Genomic DNA, 27,448 nt, shown 5'->3' with positions numbered 1-27,448 from the left:
AAAAAAGTTATACAGTCCTCCAGTTGCATGCGGACGACATTTCTAAAATTGCGTAGTTCAAAATGGCGTACTAAGAAAGCAAAGAAAAAAAAGGCGCGCAATTACGGTGATTCCTCAAATCTTCAACGACAACATACATAAATTTCACAGAAACAGCAGCCTATTTATACAGGGCCGCGTTAAGAGCATCATAGATTATCGGGCCTAGTGATTTTTCTAGGTCCCCTACCTGGCTAAAAATACCTACCCTTCAATCTAACATATTACTCTTGAAAATCGATATGGATCTCACTATTATGAAGCCCTTGGGCAGTGCCAGGTGGGCCCATGCGTTAAGACGACACTGCTATTATCTACTCCGCAACGATTTCATACCTTGTGCATTATTTTCGAAAATTTATTTTAAATAAATAAATTTACTTTCAATTACGTACTATTCCACAAAATTTAAATTCTTTAAACTTAGCGTCATCTACGAGTAACAAAAGGAAATTGCCATGTTTCACTTTTTACAATTTTTTTTGTCTTGACCGTCGTGCATACGTACCGTAGTGTTTGGGATGAAATGATGAAAATAAATACGTAAAAACACATGAGCTATAAAATAAGTCAATGTTGATGTGATCTGTTCTTACATACTTATACTATAGATACTTACATTGCCAATGTACACTGTCTTTTCTGTAATGACATCGTTTTTGCAGCCTGCACAAGGAAACAGAATATTTGGAAGCTGACTCGATTCTCTGAAGTCGAAGTTAGTAAGGCAAGCCCCACGATTACATGTGCTTGAGTTTGGGGTTATCTCGTAACCGAATCCTACAGAAAAAATCCTGAATTGAAACGCAAAGGTATTGCTGTATATGATAAGATTCCCACAAATTAGGGGAAAAACTTCAAAAAATTTTAAATTTTTCATACCATAAGCTAAATCGCACACTTTTCGTTTCGCCAGAGTAGAATCTTCATAAGTATCGACGGTAAATGATTCGTTATACACATACGAAACCTATAAAGGAAATGAATAAAATTAGACGAAAAAGATTCAACTTTACTAATACGAGTGAGAAATGGCTTTTCATTATGCACTTAAAAAAGATGACTAAATAAACTTACTGCTTTTCGAGTCATTCGAGTACTTATGACCCAATCTGATATATCATATTCTCTTTCTCTGACATCATAAAAGAAACTGAATTTTTTAGGAAACATTGGAAATGGTTTAGTCTTTGGCATATCGCAGTAAACACCTGGTGGTATCTAAAAAAAATTAAATAAATAAATTTACGTTTCGATTTCTCTCTCGTATATACAAAATTTGAATTCTTTAAAAGTAGCGGCATCTACGACTAACAAAAGGAAGTCGCTACGTTTCACTTTTTACAATTTTTTGTCTCGCTGTATTCATTAAAGTGATAATGGTAGTTTGCACAGTTGCGTGTGTATCACACCAAGACCTTCGGGAGTATGTATTATTCATTTTCGCCCAACATACAGTACGCTGATAGATGTTTTAACCCCGAAGCAGCATTTTTCAACGGAGTTTTTGCGTGGCATCATCAAAAGATTCCACGAGGAACACTATCGTATAGCTCTGTAAATATTTTGAGCAATGTGTTCTAGGGAACTTCTATTAGAAGAGGTGTTAATGATAAAAATGATTACTGGGGCACCTCATGCGCAAGAAGTTGGAAAAATGCAGCATTATTTAAGCAGCTAAAAAACTAACGTTAAGGGGGGTTAGAAAATGGCCTCTTTATATGAGTCGCGTGTTTAACCATCACCTTCTAAAGCAGAGCTAAAGATGGCGCTGGTTTTACCCCTTTAACGATCGCATAATTTTCAAGAAAACAGTAATAAAAGTGTCTATTTTTTTTATTCAAGGAAAATTGTATAATAATAAGTGTATGAACAATATATGTATTCATTTGTAATTTTTGGAATTTTTGTTTAGCTTGAAATCAAGAAAATTTCAATTTTCAGGGAAAACCAACAATCAGGGTTATTGTGACTGAATGTTGGCTTTCCAGTAAGTAGGAAAAATAAACAATATGTGTTTTTAACATTAAAAGAAAATTTTATGAAACACATAATACAAATAAATATCAATTATTTTTTTGTATGATAAATTTCAGAGCATGAAATGCAAAGTTCAACGTCACAATCTGGACAGTAGTACCGAGTTTCCTTCCTAATCTCTTATTGTTTGCATCGCTTCTCGAACAATAGACTTTGCATTCTCTTGATGGTTGCCTTTTCTTATCAGATGGAGGTATTTGTTTAAGAAAATGCCTTTCAATCAAACCGTTAGGGTTATCCTCTAAACTTGGTCGGCCTCTTTTTGTAATGGTGTCTGATGACCGATACGTTTCAATAAGTTCATCTACTAAAGAGAAACGAAACATCAAATGGGATTTTTCCCCACCTTGTTTTCTATAAATAAGATAGGAATTCAAAATAATTTGATCTAACAGATGAAAAAATATTTTCTTATAGTATTTCTTTTCCCTTTTTCGAGCAATAAAGTAATCTTCAAGATATTTGTCTACACTATCTACTGCTCCCCTATTTTTGTTGTGGTGGTCGAGTGGTTATAGTGCCGGACTCGTGATGCGAGGATCCGGGTTCGAACCCCACAGTGGTGGTCGGCTGAAGTTGGTTTTCTGTGGTTCCCAACTTCAAGGCGCAAATGCGAGCCGATCTCCCCGTTAAAAAGTCTCGCCACGGAGAGCAACAGTCCTACAACGGTAAATCATTCAACCATAACACTTCACTCATAGTTTGTAAAACTGGGGGCAGATGACAGCACTACACATAACAAGCATTACACAGAAACAAACTTTACGTCAGGTTGCACTACGCGTACACGCACATTCCCGCATGTACCGATTCGTTGGGGGGTTCCGCGGGGGGGGGGGGTGCATGTGTGGTGTAGCAGTAGTAGGTAGGGGCTCGGGGATCCATGATGTTCTTAGGTCAGCCACCTCGTTGGGCAATTTGCCTGTTGTGGCGTTGTATTTGTATTTGTAACCCTGTTACAACTGTAGGTTTTTTCACAACTTTGCTATGGCACTGTACATCTACCATGTCATTTGTACGGACAGTAGATAACATTATAAACAGTCTGGCGTGTAAAATAAGAAATAAAAATTTTTCCGGGTATAAGAAATGGATTGTTTTTAATCTTTTCGGTGCGTTACTTTAAACACGCCAGCCCGGAAATATCTCGGGCACTAGAAATAGAGGGCGAAAACTCAGTCCGGCGTGAGAGGGAAGGGGTTAATGAACTTTTGGAACTTTCCGGTTGTTCAAGTCTGGAGTAGAATCTGAGCTTAAACATTGATGATTTTGCTTATTCGTTGGAGAATCGGCTGAACACTATTGAGTAAAAAATTAAAAATTTGCAAGTACTGTATACATAAAAAAGGGAACGACTTACTTCAAATACTTTCTCATCTATAATTCGGTTTTCGAATCTGAAGAACCTGTACAAATGCTGTATGGGACCATCTCCAGATGAGGCACAACTCAAAGAAATACCTATTAAAGTTGAACTGCATTTTTCAGAGTCACAGTTTGCCATGCCATAATTTCCTGAAAATTATGAACAATATTCTACTTGTAATCTAAAGATTCAATCTCCTACTGTACTACGAAATGCATGTAAAATTTGATGCATACAACAATAATAGCCTATCACTTTTTTTAGCCCGCGATCTTACTTTTGACCAAGTAGTGGAAGAGTCCTCATCCTTCTATAGTCGACGCTCGTTTTTACGACTTGATAATATTTGTTTGTAAAATCGAAAGTTCGTAAACATAAGAGATACGATGAAAAAAAAGTGGGCAATAAAAAATGAGCTAGTCACTATTGATGATTTCCATAAAAATCACTTATTTTTGTTCGCTTCATCGCAACATTTTGGTAAGTATAAGATTCCATAGAAATGATGTAGTTTTACAGTACGTGAGATTCACGTACATTTCACGTGAATCTCGTTTCTCTGAAAATAATATTTGTAGGATGGTGGAACGCCGCTGGAACTACTTGCCGTAATAGAAACAATCTTTTGCTGAACTTTGATTAGCGTACTCAATGTAATTTTTTTTGGTAATTTCTTTCTGTGTGTGTGTGTTGAAGAAGAGAGAGTCAGTCACAGTCCACTGTCTAGCACTATCCGTTTTGTTGACATTACGAAGAGGAAAGTCTACGAACAGCAGTTGTTTGAAATAGAGTTCGATCAACTCTCGACTTAAAAATGGTCTATCAATAACCTAATGCATCATACCATTTCTGAAATCACCAGTTTAACCAATTATAATGCACAAAAAGTGAATTGCGTTGTCAACGCATCTGCAGTCCATGGCCAACCCCGCAAACGATAGAACCCTTCTTCCTAAAATGTCCGAATTGAAGTTTACTTTTGATTACAACGAACTGGGAGGTGGCTGATAGAATTAAAAATAAAAATAAATAGTGAAAGAAAAATGAAATTCATAAAATAGAGAGTTGATGGAAATGTGAGAGAGTTCTTAAGATAGAGTGGATTTTAATATTAACTGTATGGCGTGCTGTTCGGAGCATTTCGTAAAAAAGTGCGAACGCATATTTTTTTCATAATCGATTATCCTCCATAATTCGAAAACAGTTTGGAGTAGGATAAGGTTGGTGGGATGTTTCATGATCCACTTGGGCTCGCCTATCAGCCCCCTTTCGTTTGGCAGAATAGGTCGGATTCACCCTGTATATAACACATTTTTTTACTCGAGAAACCGTAGCCAGGGAGAAATGTAAAGGAAAACTGAGGTAAGGGAAGAAGAAAAGCAATTAAAAAAAATAATAAAAAAACGTTTATATATAGGGTTACCAATGGAGTGTGTCTTGATAAGAGGAAAGGAAAAAGGGGAGAGTTCGAATGTATTTCTTCCATTTGGTCCGGGCCAAGACATCTCGCCCCTGTGCGTAAAGATTTTAAAGATATATAACGATTCGTAGAAACTTCTTCCCTTCTCATAAATCTGGCAATAGTTCGCAGATAATGGAATTATTTATGGATTCCGAGAAGACATATTTTCAACAACAGATGGTTTTGGCCATAAATTTCCACGATATACAGCTCAAGTCCCAGCGATAAATTTCTAAAACTGGAATCTGTATTTGCAAGTTAAACTGAAGAGGAAAAAAAAAGATTAGCTTCTTTTGTTGTTAACCAACACTCTTCTCTAGCATTCACTAACCTTCCTTTTACCTGTTTTGTGTATTATTAATTCATCAAACAACACCTTATGGTATTATTTTAAATTGAAAAGAATAAGTAATGGTTACTCCAGGTGGAAGAAATTTTCCACAACCTCTGTGTTAAATGAAGTAAGTTTATATATGATTATTTCAAACAGCTCTGGACGACACTTCTCTTACTCGTCCTTGCAAGAGAAGTGGTTATACAATAACGAGCCACACTTTACGAACATGTTCCACAACAAAACATGTTCCACATGATGGCCATCCACAATTGACAGAAGTGTGTGTGGGGAGTGTTCAGCACGTGGCGTGAAATGCTGCCTTTAAGTTCAAGTTCTTGGATTGTCCGACTTTTCAGACGTTCCAAATGCCGCCAAAGCCAAAAATTGCATGGATAATGGTCCGGAGATCGGGGAGGCCATAGATTAGGGAAGTGCCGTCTGATGACACGTTCTTCTGTAAAATGCACTTTAAGAACATTCTTAACACACACCGCAATGTGTGGAGGAACTCCGTCTTGTATAAAGATTGTGTCTGCAAAGGCAGTGACGTGCTTGCAGAGCCGGAACAATTTCGTTTTGTAACAGCAATGCATATCACTTCCCGTTGATCGGAAATGTCACTGGACCTGTAGAACGTAACTCCTCGTAGAAGTAGAGACCGAGAATGAATGATGCAGTAAATCCACACCATACCGCACTTTTGGTGAATGCAACGGAACCTCTGAGATAGCGTGTGGATTTTCTGGTTCCCAAATTCGGCAGTTGTGAGTATTGACTGCACCATCCAAGTGAAAATGCGCTTCGTCTGTCCAGAGGATATTCCAAAACAATTCTGAATCGACCTCAACGCCAGCTAGAAACTCCAGTGAGAACCGGAGTCGAGCGTCATAATCATGAGGAAGCAACCGCTGCACAAGTGAAAGTTTGTACGGATAATATCGGAGGATATTCCGCATGATCTTATGGACAGTTGAACGTGGCCTATCCAATGCCTGTGCTATACGCCTGACACTAGTGCTATCACAAGAATTTGAAGCTCTGTCCTCTTCCACCTGAAGCGAAACCTCCTGTTCTGCGTCAATAGAAACAGGTTTTCTTCCAGGACGAACAGCCAACGATCCTGTGGTTTCAAATTTTGTTATCATACTGCGAAGGTTTTAACATTCATTGGACCTTTTCGAATCCTCTTCCAAGTCCGATATTTCCGTAGAGCAGTTACTGCGGAATTGCTGTTTCGGTAAAACAATTTGACCAAGAAAGCGCGATCTTGTAAACTTACCGTCATGGCGAGCAGCAAACACATTGAGAAACAAGATCTCCGCGAATGTTTCTAGGTTTTATAACTGCTGCTGCGTGACATCATATGAATTTACATGTTTACTGCAGGTATTTTCAAAGTGAAACGCTCTCTGGTGGCGACATGTGCAACCAATTTTTTTTCCCTTAAAAAAAATGAAGTCCTCCAAAAAATTTCAAACTTTTCGGATGACTGGTTTCGTCTGTAGGCTACTTTAAAATAGGGTCTTTTAATTATGGACGCCCTGTTCATTAGATCAGTCGGTTTCGTCATTGACGATGGGGGAGGGCGTATCTCCACTCACGTAATAGCTCGCTTAACAGCCGTGAAAATACACCTGTAATTATTAGCAGAAATATAATCAGATCGAAATATACGAAATTACAGAGAAATATCAGCTCTGAAATATATTACTAGATGGCAGCAGCAGCTCTAGCTCTTTCTCTACTACAATAATCATTTTGACAAATTTAAATTTACTTTTTTCATATAGATGGTATTTCAATGATATGAATTTATTTCTAAAATGAATTCCAATATTTATGAATAAATCGATAAAATGAATCAATAAAAATACTAACGTGTAAACATATATTTGATTTCACAGTCTTTCCCTTCATAAAACGGAAGGTCCATATTCACTGTGTAGATGTACATTGGAATACTACCGTCTGTTTCAGAGGGTATAGGCGCCTAAACATTGGATGAAAATAATTTTTTTTAAATAAAAATTATTTTATTAATAGTTGATTATTAAAAAAAATAATTGTTTCAAAAAATGAAAATTTTAATGTGAGAAGTCATTTTGATATGACTTAAAAACAAATTATTAATAATAACTATTCAAATAGTTTGTATAGTTCTGGCTTCGTATATATTCATTTTGAATATTTATACATGTCTTTCAACTCAGGCGTTACCAGCAATACGAATATATAAGAAGCGCACAAAACCCGATGTATCGACATTGCTACTACTTCAGTCTTTTCCCCACAAGAACCTAAATCATGTCTAACATTTTTAATACGGTGTGCTGAAATGCTGTTGATATCTTTGATATATGTCACCATCTATTTTTCAAATCAGCATCGATTGAGTGTGGATGTGTGAATTTTTTGAAATGATTACAGGACTTCACCCGTTGCTACAAGATTTTTTTGTTGCAGGAAGCACCCTCGCATTTTTGAGAATACAGAAAACAAACCCAAGTAATATGTTTCCCCAAAGTCTGATTCATACCCGCAGCGCAACGTCTCGCCGAACCGCTAAAAAACCAGTTTTTGAGGTGTGGCTGAGGTGATTTTACCATCAAAGACCGGTTTTTGAGCGGTTCGACGTGGCGTAGAGCCTTTGGTGTGGATCAGGCTATTGCTACATCAAAGAAAACGTCTCTCTGATTGCAAGCAACAGATTGCAGATGTGTCTAGCCTAGCCCCATCATCATAACCCATAATCTTCGGCAACTCTGATACAATACGATTGAAATCGAATCATCACAACACTTGAATAAGATGTCTGATTGGGATGCCGATTAGTACGAAAGGAAAAAAAATCAAGTTCAAGCGTATTGGGCAATTTTGGGCACTTCTGTGAGCAACAGGTTGAAGATATTCGGTAAAGAATATGCGTGTTAGTTGTACTTTCCTTAAATGAACGAAATATTCAACGAATGTCAAGGCAATATCGTTGGCATTAAATAAATGTAGAAATATTAAGAACAAAATTAAGCTCTAAACAACTAAACATTGTTAAAAAATTAAAGGAAATGATAATACAGTGGAACCAACACATGAAAGGCCACTCATGTAAATGTCTGCTTATGTGTGTTATTTTACCTTTATATCTCTTCTTTCTGAAGAATCACCTACCTCTCCGGAAGGCCACCTGTCGTCAATTTTCTAAGAAATGAATGGAGAGGTTTCACTGTGACAATGAAAAAGGCATTACTCTACTTCATTCTGTCAAAATCCAATGCGGTATGATAAATATAAAACTGCGTAATTGTTTCTCAGAGCGAGTCGCCATCGCGAGAACAAATTCCCAAGGAATTGGCAGTTTCATATCAACTTGCGAACCATTCATTATTGTGGTTCACTTCACTGGGAATGGGCGTGTACTGTTCTGTGATTCTTAAAGAAGTACCTGTCAGAAGTGCTGATGAAAAATGAATGGAAAGAGAGAAATTATGTTAAAAATATATTTCGAACCTATATTTTCAAGTCTTTCAGAATACAAAATTATTTTGAGCATTAAAAAACGAAATAAAACTAGATAGTTAAAATTTACAGACGCGTGAAAAAAAATACGGCAATGGATTACTGATTTGTCTAAGAGTTTTTTTGTACCATTTATATGCTATTCAATAAAATAAAATAATGGGGGTGGGTTGTGTCGTTGACATGGCCGTAAATTTTGACGTGAGAGCCATCGTCTTTCGTGGTAGGTGTTGGATCAATGAAATTCACAGCATTATTCGTGGGGGTAACGCTTATTGTACGATCTATTCATAACTAGTGGATTGTACGAGAAGTAAGAAATGTATAGCATTCCAAATTCTTTTGATGTTTAATTACTTTCATGTAAAGAGCTGCAGATGCAATCTATGAAAATTTTATATCTTTCATCTATCCATTGTGACTATTAACACCGACATAGCTTCATATTTCAAAGATATAAAGCCCCGTTTACATGTGTAAGATTGGGGGTGGGGTTTCTTTTTTTGGTGATTATTACCTGCATAGCAACTTTTTTTTCTCATGAGGGAAAAAAAAGGAAGGACGGACACTGGTCAAAAGAGTCCCATCCAGGATCCGGGCTTATATAACCACTTCCGTTCAACCAACGTGATCAGTGACAACTTCCGGAAAGAAGGGGGAGGGGATACCTACACCTAACAAAATGTTGTTATTATTTTTTTGCTAATCACGATTACACACTAATTTCACTGCATACACTAGATTCACTAATAAATATCATTATCTGTGCAAATCATTACCTATTTGTTCATACATATTACTCTCTGTTTTCTTCCCCCTCCTCTTTTTTTCTGTGTCTATAATTCCTTTCCTTCTCGTTAGCTTTTCATTTTTTTATCGTTATACATATAAATTATATACTTGATTCAACTACTGAAAATGACTGTACCCTTATGAAATTTGTGTGTCCACCAGTATGGATCCTATAGGATCCCTTGATAGATATTTTTTGTTTGATTTGTATGTTTTGTAACAATAATAATAATCATAAAATTAGAATTTAAATTTAAAAAAATAATACCGGCATAAACGCCATGTAAACGGATTGAAGCGGATATCCGTAACTGGTGACTTCCCGGTATTTTTTATTTCCCATGTAAATGAGGCTTAAGAGTTTCAAGTGTGATTCATTTTCGTTTCTGGGGGTTTGAAGTATCCAGCTGTTCTGGTAACTAAAATGGAAGACGTATTCACCTGGATCTGCTGTCGTTGGATTTATCTAGAATCGATTTATCTCTAGATAGGAATTTTACAGATTTCATCAAAAAATATTGGATAGATTCAGTACTTTGAGATTATGAAGACATGTGCGCTTAAGAGGGGGTTCTAAAGCTATCGTATTACACTTGTTTCCTCCTGATCAGACTTATGGTTCACGAGCAACTGCGAATTCGATGGAGTGCGCCAATATCGTGCCGCATTTGTAACCTTTTTGTGCTGGACTTGGAAACAAAAGCAGACCAAGATGATGCAATCTACAGAAAACATTCATGTTTCGTCTACCTATTGATAGTAGTTGCATTAGGATATAATATATACAGGGTGTCCTATAAGTCCTAAAATTCGGTCATTATCTCATCAACTGTTCGTCGTAGAGGTATGATTCTAATTTAAAAAAATACTCAAAATGTGTTCAGAAATCGCTGTGTCCAGTTTCGAGTGTGAAAATACAGTGTGCCATAAAATAAAAAATCTTCATTTTTATACGGTCCCCTGTTCTCTAACTTCCAATTAGGGAGTTATTGCCATGTCTCTCCTGACGCAAAAACAAAAGAAATCAAAGTTTCTGAGTACTATATTCGCTTAGATATTAGAATTCACAATTACAGAGAAAAGTTAGAAAAGAACAGCATAAATGAGGGAAAGAAGCGTTGTCCGTGAGTTTACGATGTTCCCAACTTTTCTTCGATTTTTGAATTAAAATATCTCAACTAAAACTGCACTTAGGAACGTAAAATTTTTTTGTTGGCCTCAGAGGAGAAAGGGCAACAGCTTTCTGATAAAAAGTTAGAGGACAGGGGGACCGTTTAAAAATTTCGATTTTTTATTTTATGACACTGCATTTTCACTGTCGAAACTGGTACTGATTCTCGAACACATTTTGAGCATTTTTTAAAATTAAAACCATGCCTCTACGACGAACGGTTGATGAGATAAAGGCTGCATTTGGAGTCATGGGACACCCTGTATAATATTGCATTGGGATAGTTATCTTGCGCATATACGTAACTTGTTCCGTGACTTATAATCGTTTGTAGTAGCTTCCAGTGGACGACCAGTCTTGACTTTCACCTGTGTTGCACACTTCATGGAAATATTTGTGCATTTTAAACATGGGTAAATTACTCAGTAGTAGTGCTTCACTGTCACTGATGAGATGAATGCTTTAATGTGTCTTCTGACACAAACTTTTCTCATCTCTTCCAGAAAACTCTTGATCATTCAGCTCAAGAAGAAATATGACAGACGATATAGACAGAATATTTCGCTTTTCTTTCATGGGTTTGCACGTGTGAGTTGACAATAAGTCGAATTGAATAAATAGTTTTTTACACAAATGATCAAAATCATCTCTTTTATGGTGTTTTTCATCAATAATTTCATGATACCGTATAGCCTCCATTTTCCTCAACTGCTCTGTAAATATCAAGCTTATAGTGAAGTTCCAGCCGTAATCCTTGAAGTTTTAGGATTAATAATAAGCATATATGAATTCACACAATGAAGTTTTATCCTTTGATCGATGAACTTGACTCCTCTTTTTTTAGTTTGGCAAGAGAGCGTGGCGGCTCTTATATCATTCCAAAAAGACGTTGTCAAACGCTCATTAGAAAATTTTTCGTAAGCACAATCATTAACACAATACAGATTTCAACAAGTTGCACACAACTGTTTTGTTTGAAGCTTGAAACAACAATGACAGAATAGTTTATTCTGTTTGTGATTTCTTACAGTAGTTCCTCTTTCTTTCTAACCTTGAACAATGTAGTCGGGATGTGATAAAATTTATCTAGTACATTTCGTCATTCGAGGATATACAGCCACATGAAGTAACACCACCAAATTTCATCTTTAAAATAGCAAAAAAAAACAATACTCTCTAGTGGTTTATTTTTCTCATTTCCCTTTAGAATAGAGGGAAGCTTTTTAAGCACATAAATGCCAAGAAAATCCGTTCACACCTTGACTCAATCAACTTCTTTTTTTCCCAACCAACATGGCTTTAGATCATCATAATCTGTTTTCCCCCAATTAGCCCATTTCATTCCCGACTTATCTAATAGTATTGACAACACCCTACAAACTGATATCATATACTTGGATTTCTCCAAAGCATTTGACAGGGTGCCCCATAATAAACTTCTCAAACTCCAAAACCTTTGCCTATGTGTTCAATTACTTAAATGGGTGGAGGCCTTCCCTGTTGATCGCAGTCAGTTTGTCTGTTTCAAGGGCCAAATCTCCCCATAGCTCTGAGTCAAGTCTGGCACGCCTCAAGTATCGGTCCTCTCCCCTTTGTTTTATTTATGATTTATATTAATGACGCACCAATATCAATTGATTGCTCTATCAGACTTTTGGCCGATGATTGCGTTATTTATCAAACGATTTACAGCAGACCCAACAAGATTTTCTCCAGCACAACTCTATACCCGAATGGAATGGTGCTCGTATTGGCAACTACCCCTAAATGTCTAAAACAGTCTTCACGAAACTTAGCCGCAAAAAATCTCCCCTTGAATTCCCTTACTCAATTAATAATTCTTTAATCACAGAGGTTTCCCATTGTACTTGGGTATGATAATTTATGGCGGCATCCATTGGAACCTCCACACGGATTATATATTTCAAAAATGCCTCCGAAAACTTTTTTTCCTTCGTCGTAACCTTAACTATTCCACTCACTATCTCCGGCATCTATGCTTCTAAACTTATATCCTTCCTGGCCTCTTAATACGCCTGCGAAATTCGGGACCCCCTTACTCAAACCAATATAGATAAGCTGAAATCTATCCAAAATAAATCTACCCGCTTTATTTTAAACTGCCTCTGTTTCTATCACACATCTCAAACGCCAACTTAATATCCTACCACTTACCTCCCGTAGATATATCGCTCGCCCAACCCTACTTTTTAAAATTATCCACGGCTATTTCAACATTGACGCTTGCCATATTCTAATCAAGTCTTCACATTTTTCCGATAGGCTCAATCACTCTCAAAAATTGAGACCTTTCCTTGCATCCACAGATTGCTTAATTTTAGTTCCCCCCAAACAATTATTGAATGGAATAACTTTCCATCAAATACTGTAGATTGTTCTTGAATTTTTGATTTTTTATGTGACATCAATCGTCTCCTATGTCAAATCCCATCACCGCATTCTCTTGTATAGGCCTCGGCCAAACAATATTGTATAAATAAATAAAAATAATAGGGATTTCTCAAAAATCTAAGTAAGAGAATATCGAATTTCTCAAAGCACTCCTACTTGATTCCGAATGATTTCAAGGCAACCGCGACACTGAGTGGTGCGACATATTTTCCAACTCGTATAGGTTCAGCGGCTCGATTTTTTTTATATTTCTTGCAAAGCCGATGCCATATGAGCTGCTGGATTCAGTCTGAACTGAATTTTTGTTCTAGTTTAGTCAATTGGGTCAAGATCAGAAATCATCACGGGCCACAATTGTTTAAAACCTGTCATGGTATCACTGCATAAAGGCACCATTTTTACAGAACGGTGATGCATTGCAATTCCTTTAATAGTTTCTTTGGCGGTGTTGCTCTTAAAACAGCAACATATTTCTTATATTTTTCAAATAAAAGCATTGTATATTTTGAGATCTTTTCTGCATTGATGCTTCTAAGCAACTTTAAACATGCGATCTTTACTTGTGATATGTTTATGAAGTTTCTATAATTACCAACAGAATGGCTCAAATGTACTCGTCTCCTATTTCTTGACAAGCCAAGCAAACACGATTTTTGACCCATGAATTTTCGAGGGAAATACCATGTGTGGAGGACACACGTATTGCTGAGCTTTCTTCAACAATGGTAAAAAAGTAAGTTGGCAAACAACAAATGACATTTTTATACTGTTCTATTCTATGTAAATCATATAAGTACAGCGTGTTGCTGAAGTGCAACATCCTATATTTTTATAAATATTGACAATAGGGAAATTTGCTTAAATTTGCTTAATACCCCTCAAATTACCCCTCAAAATTTTTCTTCAATGCCTGCTAATAAAATGATTAAGAACAAGTGAGTCGTCCAGTTGCAAAACTCGTTAACTCGCCAATGAGTTTTTTTTACAGAAAGTTAAAAAGGAACTTTTGTAAAGTGCATTTTTCGAGCTCACTGCTTGAAATTTCAAATTTTAACAGCATAACATTAACATTTTAACAAGTGTCAGCTCAAAAAATACACTCTAAAAACGTTCCTTTTTCACTTTCTGTAAAAAAAAAAACTGGTTGGCGTTTAACGAGTTTTGCAACTGGACAACTCAAGTGTCAGTTAAGTAAAACTGTCAGAGTGTAGGAATAACGTGATTGTCAAGATCTAGAATGTCAATTCATTTATCCCATGTCATGGTAGTATGACCTATAACCAGTAAATTGAGACTTTACCCTCAGAAAACTTTCAATCCTAACTACTCAGTTTTGAAGCACGCAAGTTTTCGGGTAATTATGATGGATATTTCCGTTTGCGAGAAATATCGCTGCAGATGTCTCTAGAAATCTTCTTTTGACGAATTTAATATGATCTTTGACAAATTCAAACATGGCAGTTCTGTAATCGCAAAAATTCAAAATTAAGTAGCTCTCGTGTCTTGATAAATAAAATTGAATTTAACAATTGCTTCAGTAAAAGAATGAGATTTATGTAGATTGAAAAGAATAGTAAGGCCGAGATTACACTATAAAAGTTTTATAAAATAGTTTTACAACGCTTTTATAGTGTAATACTGGCCTAAGAAATAATACTAATCTTTGAAAGTATTTTTCTGTTCTAAAAGATACGAACTAACCGCAAGCTTTTCCGCACTAAAAGCCATGGCTTGAAGCAACGATTCATCTCTAAAAGCTTTGAAGTGCATTAAATGAAAAAAAGAACTTAACCCCCAATGGCGTAATAGCATTTAAAACCAAATAAGGCCATTGTTCTCGAGCATATCTTTCCAGCTTGCAGAAAATAACTTTGAATGAAAACTTGAAACTTTATGATCGATATCTATACTATATACATAGAAATGTACTGAATAAAGTACATTGTGTATAAACTAGGAAAAACCGACGAGTAATCGATCGGAATTTGATGTAAAACAATTTGATCTGCTGCTATTCTATAGTTCTGAATAAACCGATTATCCAAAACTAAATAGAATCGATATCTTTACGGAAACATTTCGACAACATATCCATCCATTAAAAGGAATCTCAAGACTTGAAGCAATACCCTCATAAGAAAGAAAAACCTAAAAACGTCAATTAAAGGTAATTTAATGATTTTGTGGTTTAATGGCCTTCGATTTGTTCAAAAAACGCATGTTTTATCAAGAAAAGAACGTTCTAAATTCAAGATAATCGCTTTTTCTTCAGACGTTTTATAGATTCCATCGTTTTTCGTGGTTTAAAAACAAAGATTTTTTTTTTCAAATAGAATTCGAGGCTCATAATTTGATCCAATAGTATGCAGTTTATGTTTTCTCGCAATTTGACGTGACCTTTCTTGTATTCATATCTTTTACGTGGCTCTAACTTATATGATTTTTGTCAGGAAATATTCATTGGGTAACACGAAATCAGAGCTTTATACCACCATACTGAACCATTTTCTGAAAAAATTCTCAACTATGTATATGCCTTATTTTGTTGTCTTCAAATAAGAACATTTTACAAGTTAACAACTTTAATTTTTATGAACTAATTCACATTACATCCTTCACGTAGAGTTATTCGGTTATTGGTGATATTTAGGCAAGAATTTGAGCAGTGTCGGTACACTGTGACTAAACTCTGAAAGAAATAAATTATCTCAATATATTATAAAATAATAAATAAGCATATGCGGATAGCAATGGCCAGCTTTGCCATCACCCACTATTGATGATGGAGCTGCTGGATCGGCAATATTCTGGCCGATTGGCGCCGCCATATCTCAATAGTTCATCTCTGATCCGCAATAAATTCTCAAATTATTTAGAGTTGATAAGACGAAAAAAGATTGTAAGGTGCTGACTAAGGTCGATATGGTCGAATGTACTAAGGGATGTTCCGAGAGACCCTACTCCAGTTGAACTTGGTTAACAAAGTCCAAAGTCACTGGAAAAAAGTTCGAATTATCCAATTAATCTATCCTGGATCCATAAAATGACTATAAATTTAAACTTAATCATCAACATTCACACAGGATATATAATAGTTATAAATTATTAAAAATTTTATCATCAGTGACGAACTGTTTCCCAACTTTTAATAATTTATAATTATAATATATATAATTGGTCTTAGCTGCTGCATTTTTTCACTGTTCTACAATCAGCGTCACTGTAGAAGTTCTTGACCATGTTCAAAGAATGATTTATGGAAACAGTTCATAATCATCCGTTACAAAACTGTTTCCCTAATCTTGCTTATCATTTTTATACTATCAGGGAAATATACTTTCGTTAACTAATTACAATGTAAAGTAATAAAAATATTCGGATTTTGAATGGTACACCTTGATCCATAGGTTGAACAAAATAATCGGTATTAAGTGGTATGCATTCTTCGATGCACAATCCAGCTGAACAATGTCAAAATAGGCATTAAATTATCAAAGAAATAGGGGAAAACAAAATTTTCAAATTTTTATTTGTCTTTAAGGATTTGTTGTCTAACAACTTGGTCAAGAAAAACCAAAGTCTGACTTCTCGTAGAATTTTTCCAAACTAAATTTTCTAGTACAAAAATCATGATTTTTTTCCCCTTCAAGTTCGAATTATCCAAAAAATTCGAATTAAACACAAGAAATATAAACATTAAGTTGAGTTAACTCAAGGGAGTTTGTAAAACTTCGAATTAACAACGTTCGAATTAATCAAGTTCTACTGTATTTGTGTGAGAGGAGATGCAGCATATACCAAAATGACCGTACAGCATATGAGCAATGTCTCCCACATCGAGAGATTAACAAGCCACCCTATGTCTTGAAATATATGTAAAATGTCTTATAAGAAACGTTTAGTTAGAACTCATTTATGGACGTTAGAAGGCTTTTGGTACTTACTGGACTAGGGAATCTGAAAAATTCTTTCGCAGAAAGTAACTTTTTCTTCTTTGTTTGACGGTCTAATTCGTATGGAAAGAAAAGTTCATTCGGATTCGAACTGATAGGTTTCACAGAGCATCTGATTTTGTCTGATTTGTAAAAAAACAATAACAACAAAAACCAATTAAATATTAACTAATTGAATTAATAATCAATATTCAAGATGTTGCTACAAAGATCCGTGTTTACCACTTTTAGTGCCAGAAGCTTATTTGGCACGTCAAAAATTTCTTACCTGATTCGCTTGGCGATTTTTTATATTGTGATCAAAAACAGGTGAAAATATTCAAAATAATATTATTTTCACTTACCTTCAAGATTAATGAAAATATCCTGATCAAAGTAAAAGATTTGAATGAACATTTCATTTTGCGATAAAAAGTGAACAGCCGCTCTGTTGCTTTTCCGGTCAAAGTAAAGCTCAACATCAGCTTCTCTGTTTGCAAGATCAGCTTCGACGAATGTCGAAAACGTGTCTGGAATAGGTGGCTCTATGCGTTGGGCTGACAAGATAAAATTAAAAAATGAAATATACTGTACGTATATATATTCAACTTATTATGTGATGGCTCTGTAAATTATATTGCGTACACATTTCTAAATACAGACCTGTAATGTGGATAATCCATAACGTCTGTAGGAGAAACGTCACACGTAACGAAGGCAACATTTCTGCTACACACTTTATTTTATGGAGGAGTGAAAATCCTTTGCGCGCCTGAAAACAAATGCTACGTTTTCTTGGAATGTGTGACAGGTTCGAGTACCAATATTCTCAAATGATTCCGCATTGAACACAAACCACTGTTTTCTACAATCGTTTCATATCTATTATCAGGTTTTTTGTGTTTATCAGCTGCTAAAACAAAAGAGGGAGTTATCATTTTTATTTTTATTATCTATATGTCCTCGATTTCTATCGTTTTTGATCTTCACTGACGCAAAATAATAATAATAATAAATATAATGAAAAATTTCTGAGTATTTTATCAGAAATTTACTCAATCTATTCTTTGAAACATTATGTAACGATTAGATATTAATAAATATTTGATTAGGTCATCCCATATGACATCGTTGGGCTGTCATGACATTGTTGGGCATCTTTGTAAATGAAGAATCAGAAGTTTCTCCATAGTCGCGAGATTAACATTCTATAGAGCAGCTTTTTAGGTATCTGGGCACTGAATGCTATGGGACTGAAACTAATTGTACGGCAGTAGTACATGTGTAAATATGACAGAATTTGAAGATGTGTCATTTCATGCTTTATGTGTATCATCAGGGACTTTCAGTGACCGTAGTGGCATAAAAGGGGGTGTGCCGCGTATGGCCATGGAAACCCTTGATGAAAGTGGATTCCAAAGATGATTCACAAAATTCTCGTTTTGAAACGCTAACCTCACTGTCATGCCAAGGGTTATCTGTCGAACTGGATAATAACATTCCAAGAGCCGTTTAAAGGATAATTTTCGTCAAGCGGTTGAAGAATTTGCCACAGCAGCCTTTCTGATCAATACTCTTTCTGACCACTTCAACTATTCATCGTCATTTTCAGGATTGTGGTTACGTCTCCCAATTATAACAATAGGCACTAAAATAATTTCCAAGTGCCCGTACAATCCTAATTGTAAAGCCGGTTCCACACCCGTAGCGATACGGGCACCAAGCCACTCAAAAACCGGTTTTGAGTTGTGGCTGAAGGTGATGTTGCCGTCCAAAACCTATTCTTGCGCGGTGCGGTCGGTCTGAAACTGGCTTAGCACGTAGGCGGGTGTTAAAGACTGAAAACCTTTAACAACATAATATATCAAAAATTAAATGAACTATGTGTGGTGTGGGCTACTCGTCATATTTTCATTCTCACAAGTAAGCAACGTGGGTGTTATTGTCATTCCATTTCATTTGCATTCAGCCACCACCAACTCTTAGTAGTTTTCATATGGTTCCCAATATTGGGATGCCTGCCAAATTACTGAGACCCATTTAGGGCAGGAGTTTTTAACCAGCAGCTAGCATATAAACCTTAATAAATAATCTAACAAAATATTTTTATATACATTAATATGGTTCAGCGGAATAGTTATTAGTCCACCATACCGATTTATACTTGGAACACGAGCCTACGTTTTCAACCGGGTGAGTTTTAATCGGCTGTAAAAATTGTAAGTCCTAGTTTTTTTGAATGTCTAGGAAGACAGAAATATAGGCTGCAACAGAATAAATATTATTTATATCATGTGTAAAAGCTCAATTTGTTTATATGGGCTGTGTGACTAGTGCTACGTATATTCCGTACATCATGTAAATTACATTGTGCGTGAAATTGTTCCTGGTTAATTCTATGACTGTCACTTCAAACAGAATTGAACAATTACTCTCAATAGCTCTCTCTCTCTCTCTCTTAATCCCGTTTTCAGAATCTTCCATCTGTTATCGGACTTCCGATGGAACGAACGCTTGGCTTCATCGTCACAGGATACGGTTAATTTGTCTGTGACGTCTTTGTGAGAGAGTATTGCAGTGGCGTTGACATCATTAGAGTGTGGGAATAGCTTGGTAATGTAAATGGCCGTTTGAATGTGCTTGTGGGCTGATCGGATGCTGTTGCACTATTCCAGGAAAGAATCGAGATGTATAGAGATGGCGTGTTTTGAAAGAAATTTATCATTAGCGTACCAAAACAAACATTTTTATGTCAAAAATGTATAGCTGTTAGTGACACTATTAGGTGACAGCAACACCACAAACACATATTCAATTCTTTAAACTTCATTATTCACATTGTGCGTTATTTTTATCGATAAAAACACTGCTCTTCTGGAAATTCTTAAAATATGTCTCTCTACTGGAATTTTAATCCTAAGAATTGTAGTTTCGCACATGATGAATGTCTTTATGAATTCTGTGATGCCATTTTTAATCATACCAAGAAAAACAAAGCCTTCTATCGGTGAAATAAAGCATCATTAACCCTTTCACTTCCACTGAGACATATATGCCCCATACAGGTTCTAAAGTTGGTAGTGAAAGGGTTAATAAGACATTATGGATAAGGAACTGAGAAATGCTACAAATAAAGGAATTTGTTGCAGTTTTGATGCTGTTTTCATCTAATAGCACCTAAATATGGCTAGAACCTAAACACGTCACTTCAGCCATGCATTCTTGATAAAAAAAAATGTTTGTTTCAGTGTGCTCTATAATTAATTAAGTTGGCAGTATGAGTTCAGAATCATCCTGTACTTTATTATCGAATTGAACATGTGAGCAATTTCAGCGATTTTATTGAATATTATATCAAATTTTGAATAGAGAATTTCATCGTATAAAATTATACAGATTCACAAAGTAAATTAGAAATCAGAATCTTCAAATGATTTTGCCATTTTATGAGAGTGATTCTATTTATGGAAATAACTGCAGCTCGTACTTAAAAGATAAATATAATTCACTGTCGCAATGACCTTACCTACTATATCATATTCCAACTATCAAATCATCATTTCATGTGAGGAGAGAGAGAGAGAGAGAGAGAGAGAGAGAGCATAGGCGGAGATAGACTTGAAAGTCTGGGGGGGGGGCACGATGATGATGATGATGTCAATTCATATATACACATATACGATGCCCCCCCCCCCCCGTATCTACGCCCATGGAAAGAGAAATACATGTTCTCCACACAGCGCTCATTTCAAAGATTTCATGTCGTGTATAAAATATAATAGAGTTAATAACAATTTATTTCAACTGTCTCGAATTACATATACCATATTCGATCAATAGAATTCTTCAAAATTTCCTTGAAATACTTGAAGATATAAATCCTCAGAAAATACGTAGTTATTTATATAAATCTATATCTGAAATTCGACAGCGGCCTTAACGTGAAGTTTTTTCAGTGTTTTGGAAAAGTCAAGAAATAAAATGTTTCGAGAAGGATCTTGTCTTTCTCTCTCTCTCTCTCGAATGGTAGATATTGAGTTTTGATTCTCAAAGATGCGTAAGATGTATCTTAAATGAATTTAAGAAATAATTTCGAGATGCAATTGAGTTCCTGAAGCGTGAAGAGGAGCAAAAAGCCTGGAGGGTGTTTCGTCTTAGAATTTATTGCACGTAGGAATCACAAATGTCACTCCTGTGTAGGTGTCATCTTTAGAAATAATGATATCTTCAAACTGACATATTCACATTATTGGATCATCCAGAGAGCTTTTCTCGAGAGTTGTGAGAGAAAAAAGTTTAAGACTTTGCCTCAGTTGGTTGTGCTCCGAGAGGTACACTATATTTTTTCCCCCCACAATTTTAAACTATTTTTCAGATGTTTGCAAAATTCCATTCTCGTTGAATTCAGCCTGAATTCAGGCAAAAACATCGTTTATCTAACTTTCGGCAGCATTAATTCCATATAAGGAATTTCGAAAGAGAAGAACAAAATAAAAGATAGATGCCTAGCTTTAGATGCAATAAAACATCCCATTGAGTTGGTTTTAGGTAACCAAAAAAATATAGAGGGTTTAAAAAGTCCTTTTCGATTCAGATGTATGCCACCTACTATATCGATAAATTCAGTTTTTCTCTGACCAGCTTTAAGAATTATATAGTTTAGAAATGCTGAGAATATATACAGTATATACTAAGTTTTTCAAATGGTCAATTTCAGTTTTCTTCGATTATGACTCTTATGACAGGTCATCCACTTCGATTCTGATCTTCCGGACTGGAATTCTCAGATTTAAAATATCGCAAAACTACGGGACTGTTAATTCACGTACAGTAACATCCCCCTTTATACAAGTTTTAAGCAATATCATTTTCAAAAAAAGAAGAAAAAAAACCGTGATATTAATACATAAGTGACCAAAATTTAAATTTTTATCAACCATTTTGTTATTTATCACCCTGAAAAAATATTCCAAATACAACGATTACGATAAAAGCCACAGACTGGTTTCAACTTTTCCACACATAGAAACGATTATATTAACATTTATTTATTTACTATTTTTATTTTATTTTAACATAGGCACATCAGCAGCTGAAACATGTATCTGCGAAAAGTACCTACCGAGAACTTCCATGACGACGTAATAAAACCCATAATCTCACAACATGTTTAATGTAATAAATATGGGACATACGCGAGATCGACCATTGTGGGGGGGGGGGGCACAAAAGACTTGGGGGCACAAAAATTTTATTCCTGAAAATTTTTGAATTATCACCCTTTAAAAAGCATTGAAATTAACAGAAATTAGTTAAAGTAGCACATATAAAACTTATTTTCTTTAGATATTTCAATTTTTTTTACCGAAATATCAATTTTTGGTTGGCTTGGGGAGGGGCATAATTCCCCTCCCCACGTATGCCTCTGTAATAATTTATATTCTGTGTTTATAATTCCATGAAATTGTATATTTCCAGACAATTAAAAATAAGTCCATAAAGTTTATAATTTGATTATTTTTTCACACTATGGCAATTTTCTGCACACGATGGCTACTTAGACTGGAACCTACAATTTATTGCCGATTCCGAACGGCAGCCTTTTTATACTCACCGAGAGATTGGTGCGCTAAACACTTGGTGTGGAACTCTCTGCGACAGCAATCTTTTCTGTGGTAATGTCACCGGTTCTGTTGTACCGCCACGGCAGGAAAGTTTCCGACAAGGACGGTCCATAAAGTAATAAAAATAATAACAATGAAAACACTATCACTTTGTTAGCCCAACCAAACACTATACCCACTTTATCATCATAATGGATTATGTATGACTCCATTATACTGTACATTTTATTTCAAGAAAAGATTAATTGGCAACAATATCTCAAGCATTTTTATAATGAAAAACTAATGAAAGTAATCAAATCGGACACTTAAATGCCAATGTCGTCAAACGGTGAACAATAATTAGTAAAAAACCTCAAATACAATTATGAATTACGAAATAAATGACATAAAAGATGATTTATTATCTCTTTTTGCATCAAATTGAAACCCAGTTAATTCGGGAGAATTAATTATCAAGTAGTATAATAAGATGAAGATGATTATTTTTATTGCAATTTGGGGCGAGAAAACTTTCTTTATCGGGTTCGAGACCAGATTGAGAGTATTTATAACGATTCATCTTCGTCAAGTCATTTTGATTGAACTAATTTACATTTAATCACATGCCCCGCAGTTATTTTCATCGACGCAGTCTCTTTTAGGAATGTCTTTGATAAATACTGAATTCTTACATTGACTAATTAGAAATGACATTGCCTCGGATATTTCTTGTACATTATTTATACTCGCGTGAATACTTTACTCAGAAATATATACGCGACATCTGTGTTTGCATTACTCTGGAAACATTTTTCATTATCTCGATATTATACGTTTGGGATGAATGATCAAATGATTATGAATTTTCTGACATAATTACTATGCATTTTTTATATAATGCTTATTTTCCAATTCAAAACTGTATTAGGGTAATAAAACTCAGTTTTAAGGCTACTTTACCAGTTTGATTTAAAAAGACAAGAACGTCCAAGGATGATGTCGCTCTCCGCTATCCATACGTATGTTTTTAACAGCTGGCTGATGTGTAGATGTATTCAGGAAAGAGAAAAAAATTCAACTTCCCAAGTGGGGAATCGAACCCATCTCCTCTCACTTTCCGGGTGAGCGCGCCCTGGACCATTAGACTACAGAGGTAACGAATACCGCAATCTTTCCTTGGAGCTTTGGCCTGAGTTAGGTGCGACCGCCTATGTACGGTCCCGTTCAGTGCCGTGTGCGGAAAATTCACCGACCAACAATTCACCGCCATGCAATTCACCGCTAGGAAAATTCACCGCCATGCAATTCACCGCTAGGAAAATTCACCGCCAGGAAAATTCACCGCCATGCAATTCACCACTAGGAAAATTCACCGACAACAGTTCGATGCCAGTCAGTTAGCGTGGGAGTGAGCGATTGAGTTACTGAGTCAGTGAGAGAGGAGTGAGTGAGTGACCTAATGAGTATGTGAGTGAGTGAGTGGCCTAGTGAGTATGTGAGTGAGTGAGTTACTGAGTCAGTGAGAGAGGAGTGAGTGAGTGACCTAATGAGTATGTGAGTGAAGGAGTGACCTAGTGAGTATGTGAGTGAGTGAGTGACCTAGTGAGTAAGTGAGTGAGGGAGTGAGTGAATTAGTTTTAACCTAGTAGTGTCACAAATGATTAAAAAATCTATTATTAAATAAATTAAAACTTATTCACTGGGTCACTCATCCACTCAGTAGCTCACTCATCCACTCAGTAGCTCACTTACTCACTTACTCACTAGATCACTCACCCACTCAGTAGCTCACTCACTCACTGATTCAATAGCTCGGTCACTCACTCAGTAGCTCGCTCGCTCGCTCACTCCCTCGCTCATTGACTCAGTAACTCAACCTCTCACTCCCTCGCTCACTGACTCAGTAACTCAATCGCTCAATCGCTTTCATCGAACTGTTGTCGGTGGATTGTTAGTCAGTGAATTTTCCGGCGGTTAATTTTCCGGTGGTGAATTTTCCTAGCGGTGAATTTTTCGGCGGTGAATTTTCCTAGCGGTGAATTTTTTGGCGGTGAATTTTCCTGGCGGTGAATTTTTCGGCGGTGAATTGCATGGCGGTGAATTTTTGTCGGTGAATTTTCCGGCGGTGAATTGTTGGCGGTGAATTTTCCGTAAACCGTTCAGTGCACACGAGTTGCAAGGAAAGATAATGATTGCCTCTATAATGGTCTAGGGCGCTCACCCGGAAAGTGAGAGGATGTGGGTTCGATTCCCCGCACATGGGCAGTTGAATTTTCTCTCTTTCCTAAATACATCTCTTCGCATCAGCCAGCTATTAAAAACATTCGTATAGATAAGAACGTGTTCTCTGCAATGCAATTTTTACGAGTAACACAGCGAGAGCCGTATTCACCGTGTCGCAGTTAACTGACGAGTTTGTGTTAAAATAGCCTACATGTTAAAGAAAACAACCTGTCCAATTACATTTCTATGCTGTTTTAATAACGTAAGGGGAACCAAAATAGCAACATCCTACACACACGCGCGTTATGTATTTAGAGATCTTGCTACCGATTGTTATTTTAATAGGATTGTTACCTTCGCGTAAAGCATCGAGAAATAACTTCCTTTATAGATGTCTTGGTTTGGGAAGAATTTTAAACCCAGAGCGCATCAAGTGTCGTTAGTCTATGGAGAGGTTTGTCCTTCGTGCTCCTTTGTCTATACTCCTAGTCCCAGCGTCTTGCAATTTTTGAGACGTTGTCATCACAAAGAGCAAGAATTTGGCGTCGAGAAATTTTTTTTTTCGGAAAAACTACAGCAGAGACCTTTGATATGATACAACAAGCCTTAGGCTGGGACCTGACTACGGCGCGGTTGCACGCGGTTGAGGTTGGGGGGGAAGGCATCATCTATAGTTTTATTCTGTCAACGCACAGATACAACTGCAACCGCTGAGCGCGGTTTTTTCAACCGAGAAAATCCACATTTTTTGGGACGGTTGGGGTAACCGGAAAGCTGCCATCATGTATTGCAAAGGCTTGAGCTCCCTGATGACGGTTCGGCTGGACCTGCGGTTGCTCTCTTCCATTGTCTATTAAGTGGTTTGACAAGGAGGGTGATGCGATTTCGGATGCACTGGACAAAGGAATTGCTCTCCTTCTCAGGCTGCCATAAAAAAATGAGAGGGGAAGACAAATTCGAGGAACTGTATGGTGAATTTCCATGCGACGGAAACTAATTCTTTGTTTGGCGCTTTTGCACTGATAACAATAAAAAAAACCAATGAAGAAAAAATTAAATTTTTCTAACTAGTGAATTTTTTTTGCTTTCCTACATGAGCATACATTGAAACTCGGTTATAATGACATTCATAAACTAACGTGATTACGCTAAAACCGAGATGTATATTTTAGAACACTTGAATGAAATGCATTGGATCCCGATTATAACGTTTTAACAAAAAACCAATTAGTTATCTCATCCAAAAGAGTACAAATTACCACGGGGCCCAACCATTTATAATAAATTCATAAAAAATTAGAAGTAAAAATAATCAGACATCTGAAGGAATATATTTTTATATTTGCAAATTTCCCGTATCAAACTTTTGAAACATTTATTAAAAGCCTAAGTATGAACCGGGGATGAAATATGTCCCTAAGAGCTGCATTGTGTGTTTTGCTTTCATTATTGTCTTTTTGTTATTTATTTTTGTATCGTATATGAATGTGGCTGTCTATCTGTTGTTTTTGCAATGAAAAAAAAACCATCTAGGCCAGCGGTTCTCAACCGGTGCTCCGTGTGAACTCCCAAGGGCTCCGCAGCCCTCGAGGAAAATAAAAAAAGAACCAGTAAATTTGAAAAAAATAATTATTAATATTTTTGAATAAAAATAAATCAGTAACTTTGATGAATAAATAAAAAATAGGCCTACGGGGCTGCGCCATAGAAATTACATACTGGAAAGGGCTCCGTGGGTCAAAAAAGATTGAGAACCGCTGATTTAGACAAAACGTTGTATGCGGGTAATATCGAAGAGTGCACCAAGACAATTTTCACACCTACCGTTCTTTTCAAGCAGTTTTTAATTTACATACACACACAAAGTCGCATCTAGGGAGAGCGGGTCCACTGTATCGAGTGCTGAACTAGAGGGGGCGCCGAATTGCCCCTTTAACACCACTCCTTCTAACCTTTCCTTATACGGGGACGCCAAAAGCTTGCTAGCTCCAGTTAAAAAAGTATCCAGCTGCGGCCCTGTATGTACCTTAAACCTTGCAACATACATACTGATGAACAGGGCCACAACGACATGCGTGGTCAGCCGGGGCAAGCACGCATTTTGGCGCCCCCTTTTAATATTGAAGGAGAGATGAAGGGTTAACATTTGCGCTCCTGTCTGGCTCGGAGTTCGGGGCATCAGTCAGTGCCGTCTTAACGCATGGGCCCACCCGAGCACGGCCCGGGTGCCTCAAGAGAAGAGGGGCCTCCCAAAAATGAGATCCGATTGAAATTTTAAAGGATTTACCATGTAGGGCCTCCTAAAAACCACTTGGCCCGGGGGGGCCCATTATACTCTTAAGACGACCCTTCATAATGTTGTATCATAATGTTTTTTAAAATTTGATTTTTTACAGTTTTTAAAACATTAAATTTTCAGAAATTTTATTTCGATTCCCATCTGAATTTTTTTTTCCTGACCATCAAAAGAAATATATATTTTTTTAAATAGGTGAAAATAATTTTTTTCTTGATTTTTTTTTTTGGTCATATGGGGTTTCCCAAAATTACAATTA

The 27,448-nt window shown here is 36.3% G+C and overlaps 1 protein-coding gene across 2 annotated transcripts in view; it reads right to left on the bottom strand.

Annotated features, from left to right (window-relative positions):
- LOC149072140 (uncharacterized) overlaps window positions 1-17,903 on the bottom strand; it is a 36,297-nt gene extending 18,394 nt beyond the window's left edge. Inside the window, exons 1-8 of one of the 2 annotated variants that reach the window (XM_089246732.1) lie at window positions 17,728-17,903; window positions 17,430-17,621; window positions 17,077-17,207; window positions 7,123-7,234; window positions 3,440-3,594; window positions 1,117-1,260; window positions 922-1,009; window positions 659-819 (exon numbers count right to left, since the gene is read on the bottom strand). In XM_089246732.1, the coding sequence (XP_089102858.1) occupies window positions 659-819; window positions 922-1,009; window positions 1,117-1,260; window positions 3,440-3,594; window positions 7,123-7,234; window positions 17,077-17,207; window positions 17,430-17,621; window positions 17,728-17,788 (1,044 nt within the window). In that variant the 5' untranslated portion in view covers window positions 17,789-17,903. The remainder of the gene's footprint in view (window positions 1-658; window positions 820-921; window positions 1,010-1,116; window positions 1,261-3,439; window positions 3,595-7,122; window positions 7,235-17,076; window positions 17,208-17,429; window positions 17,622-17,727) is intronic. The other variant, XM_089246733.1, reaches the window with a different exon arrangement.
- Between the last annotated feature and the right edge of the window lie 9,545 nt (window positions 17,904-27,448).

Source organism: Pholcus phalangioides, unplaced genomic scaffold, assembly GCF_987345545.1.
Source record: "Pholcus phalangioides strain wild (caught in Gottingen) unplaced genomic scaffold, Ppha-v1.0 ptg000017l_1, whole genome shotgun sequence".
Lineage (NCBI taxonomy): Eukaryota > Metazoa > Arthropoda > Arachnida > Araneae > Pholcidae > Pholcus > Pholcus phalangioides.
Note: the sequence above shows the minus strand (reverse complement) of the source record. Positions and strands in the feature narration are given on the sequence as shown.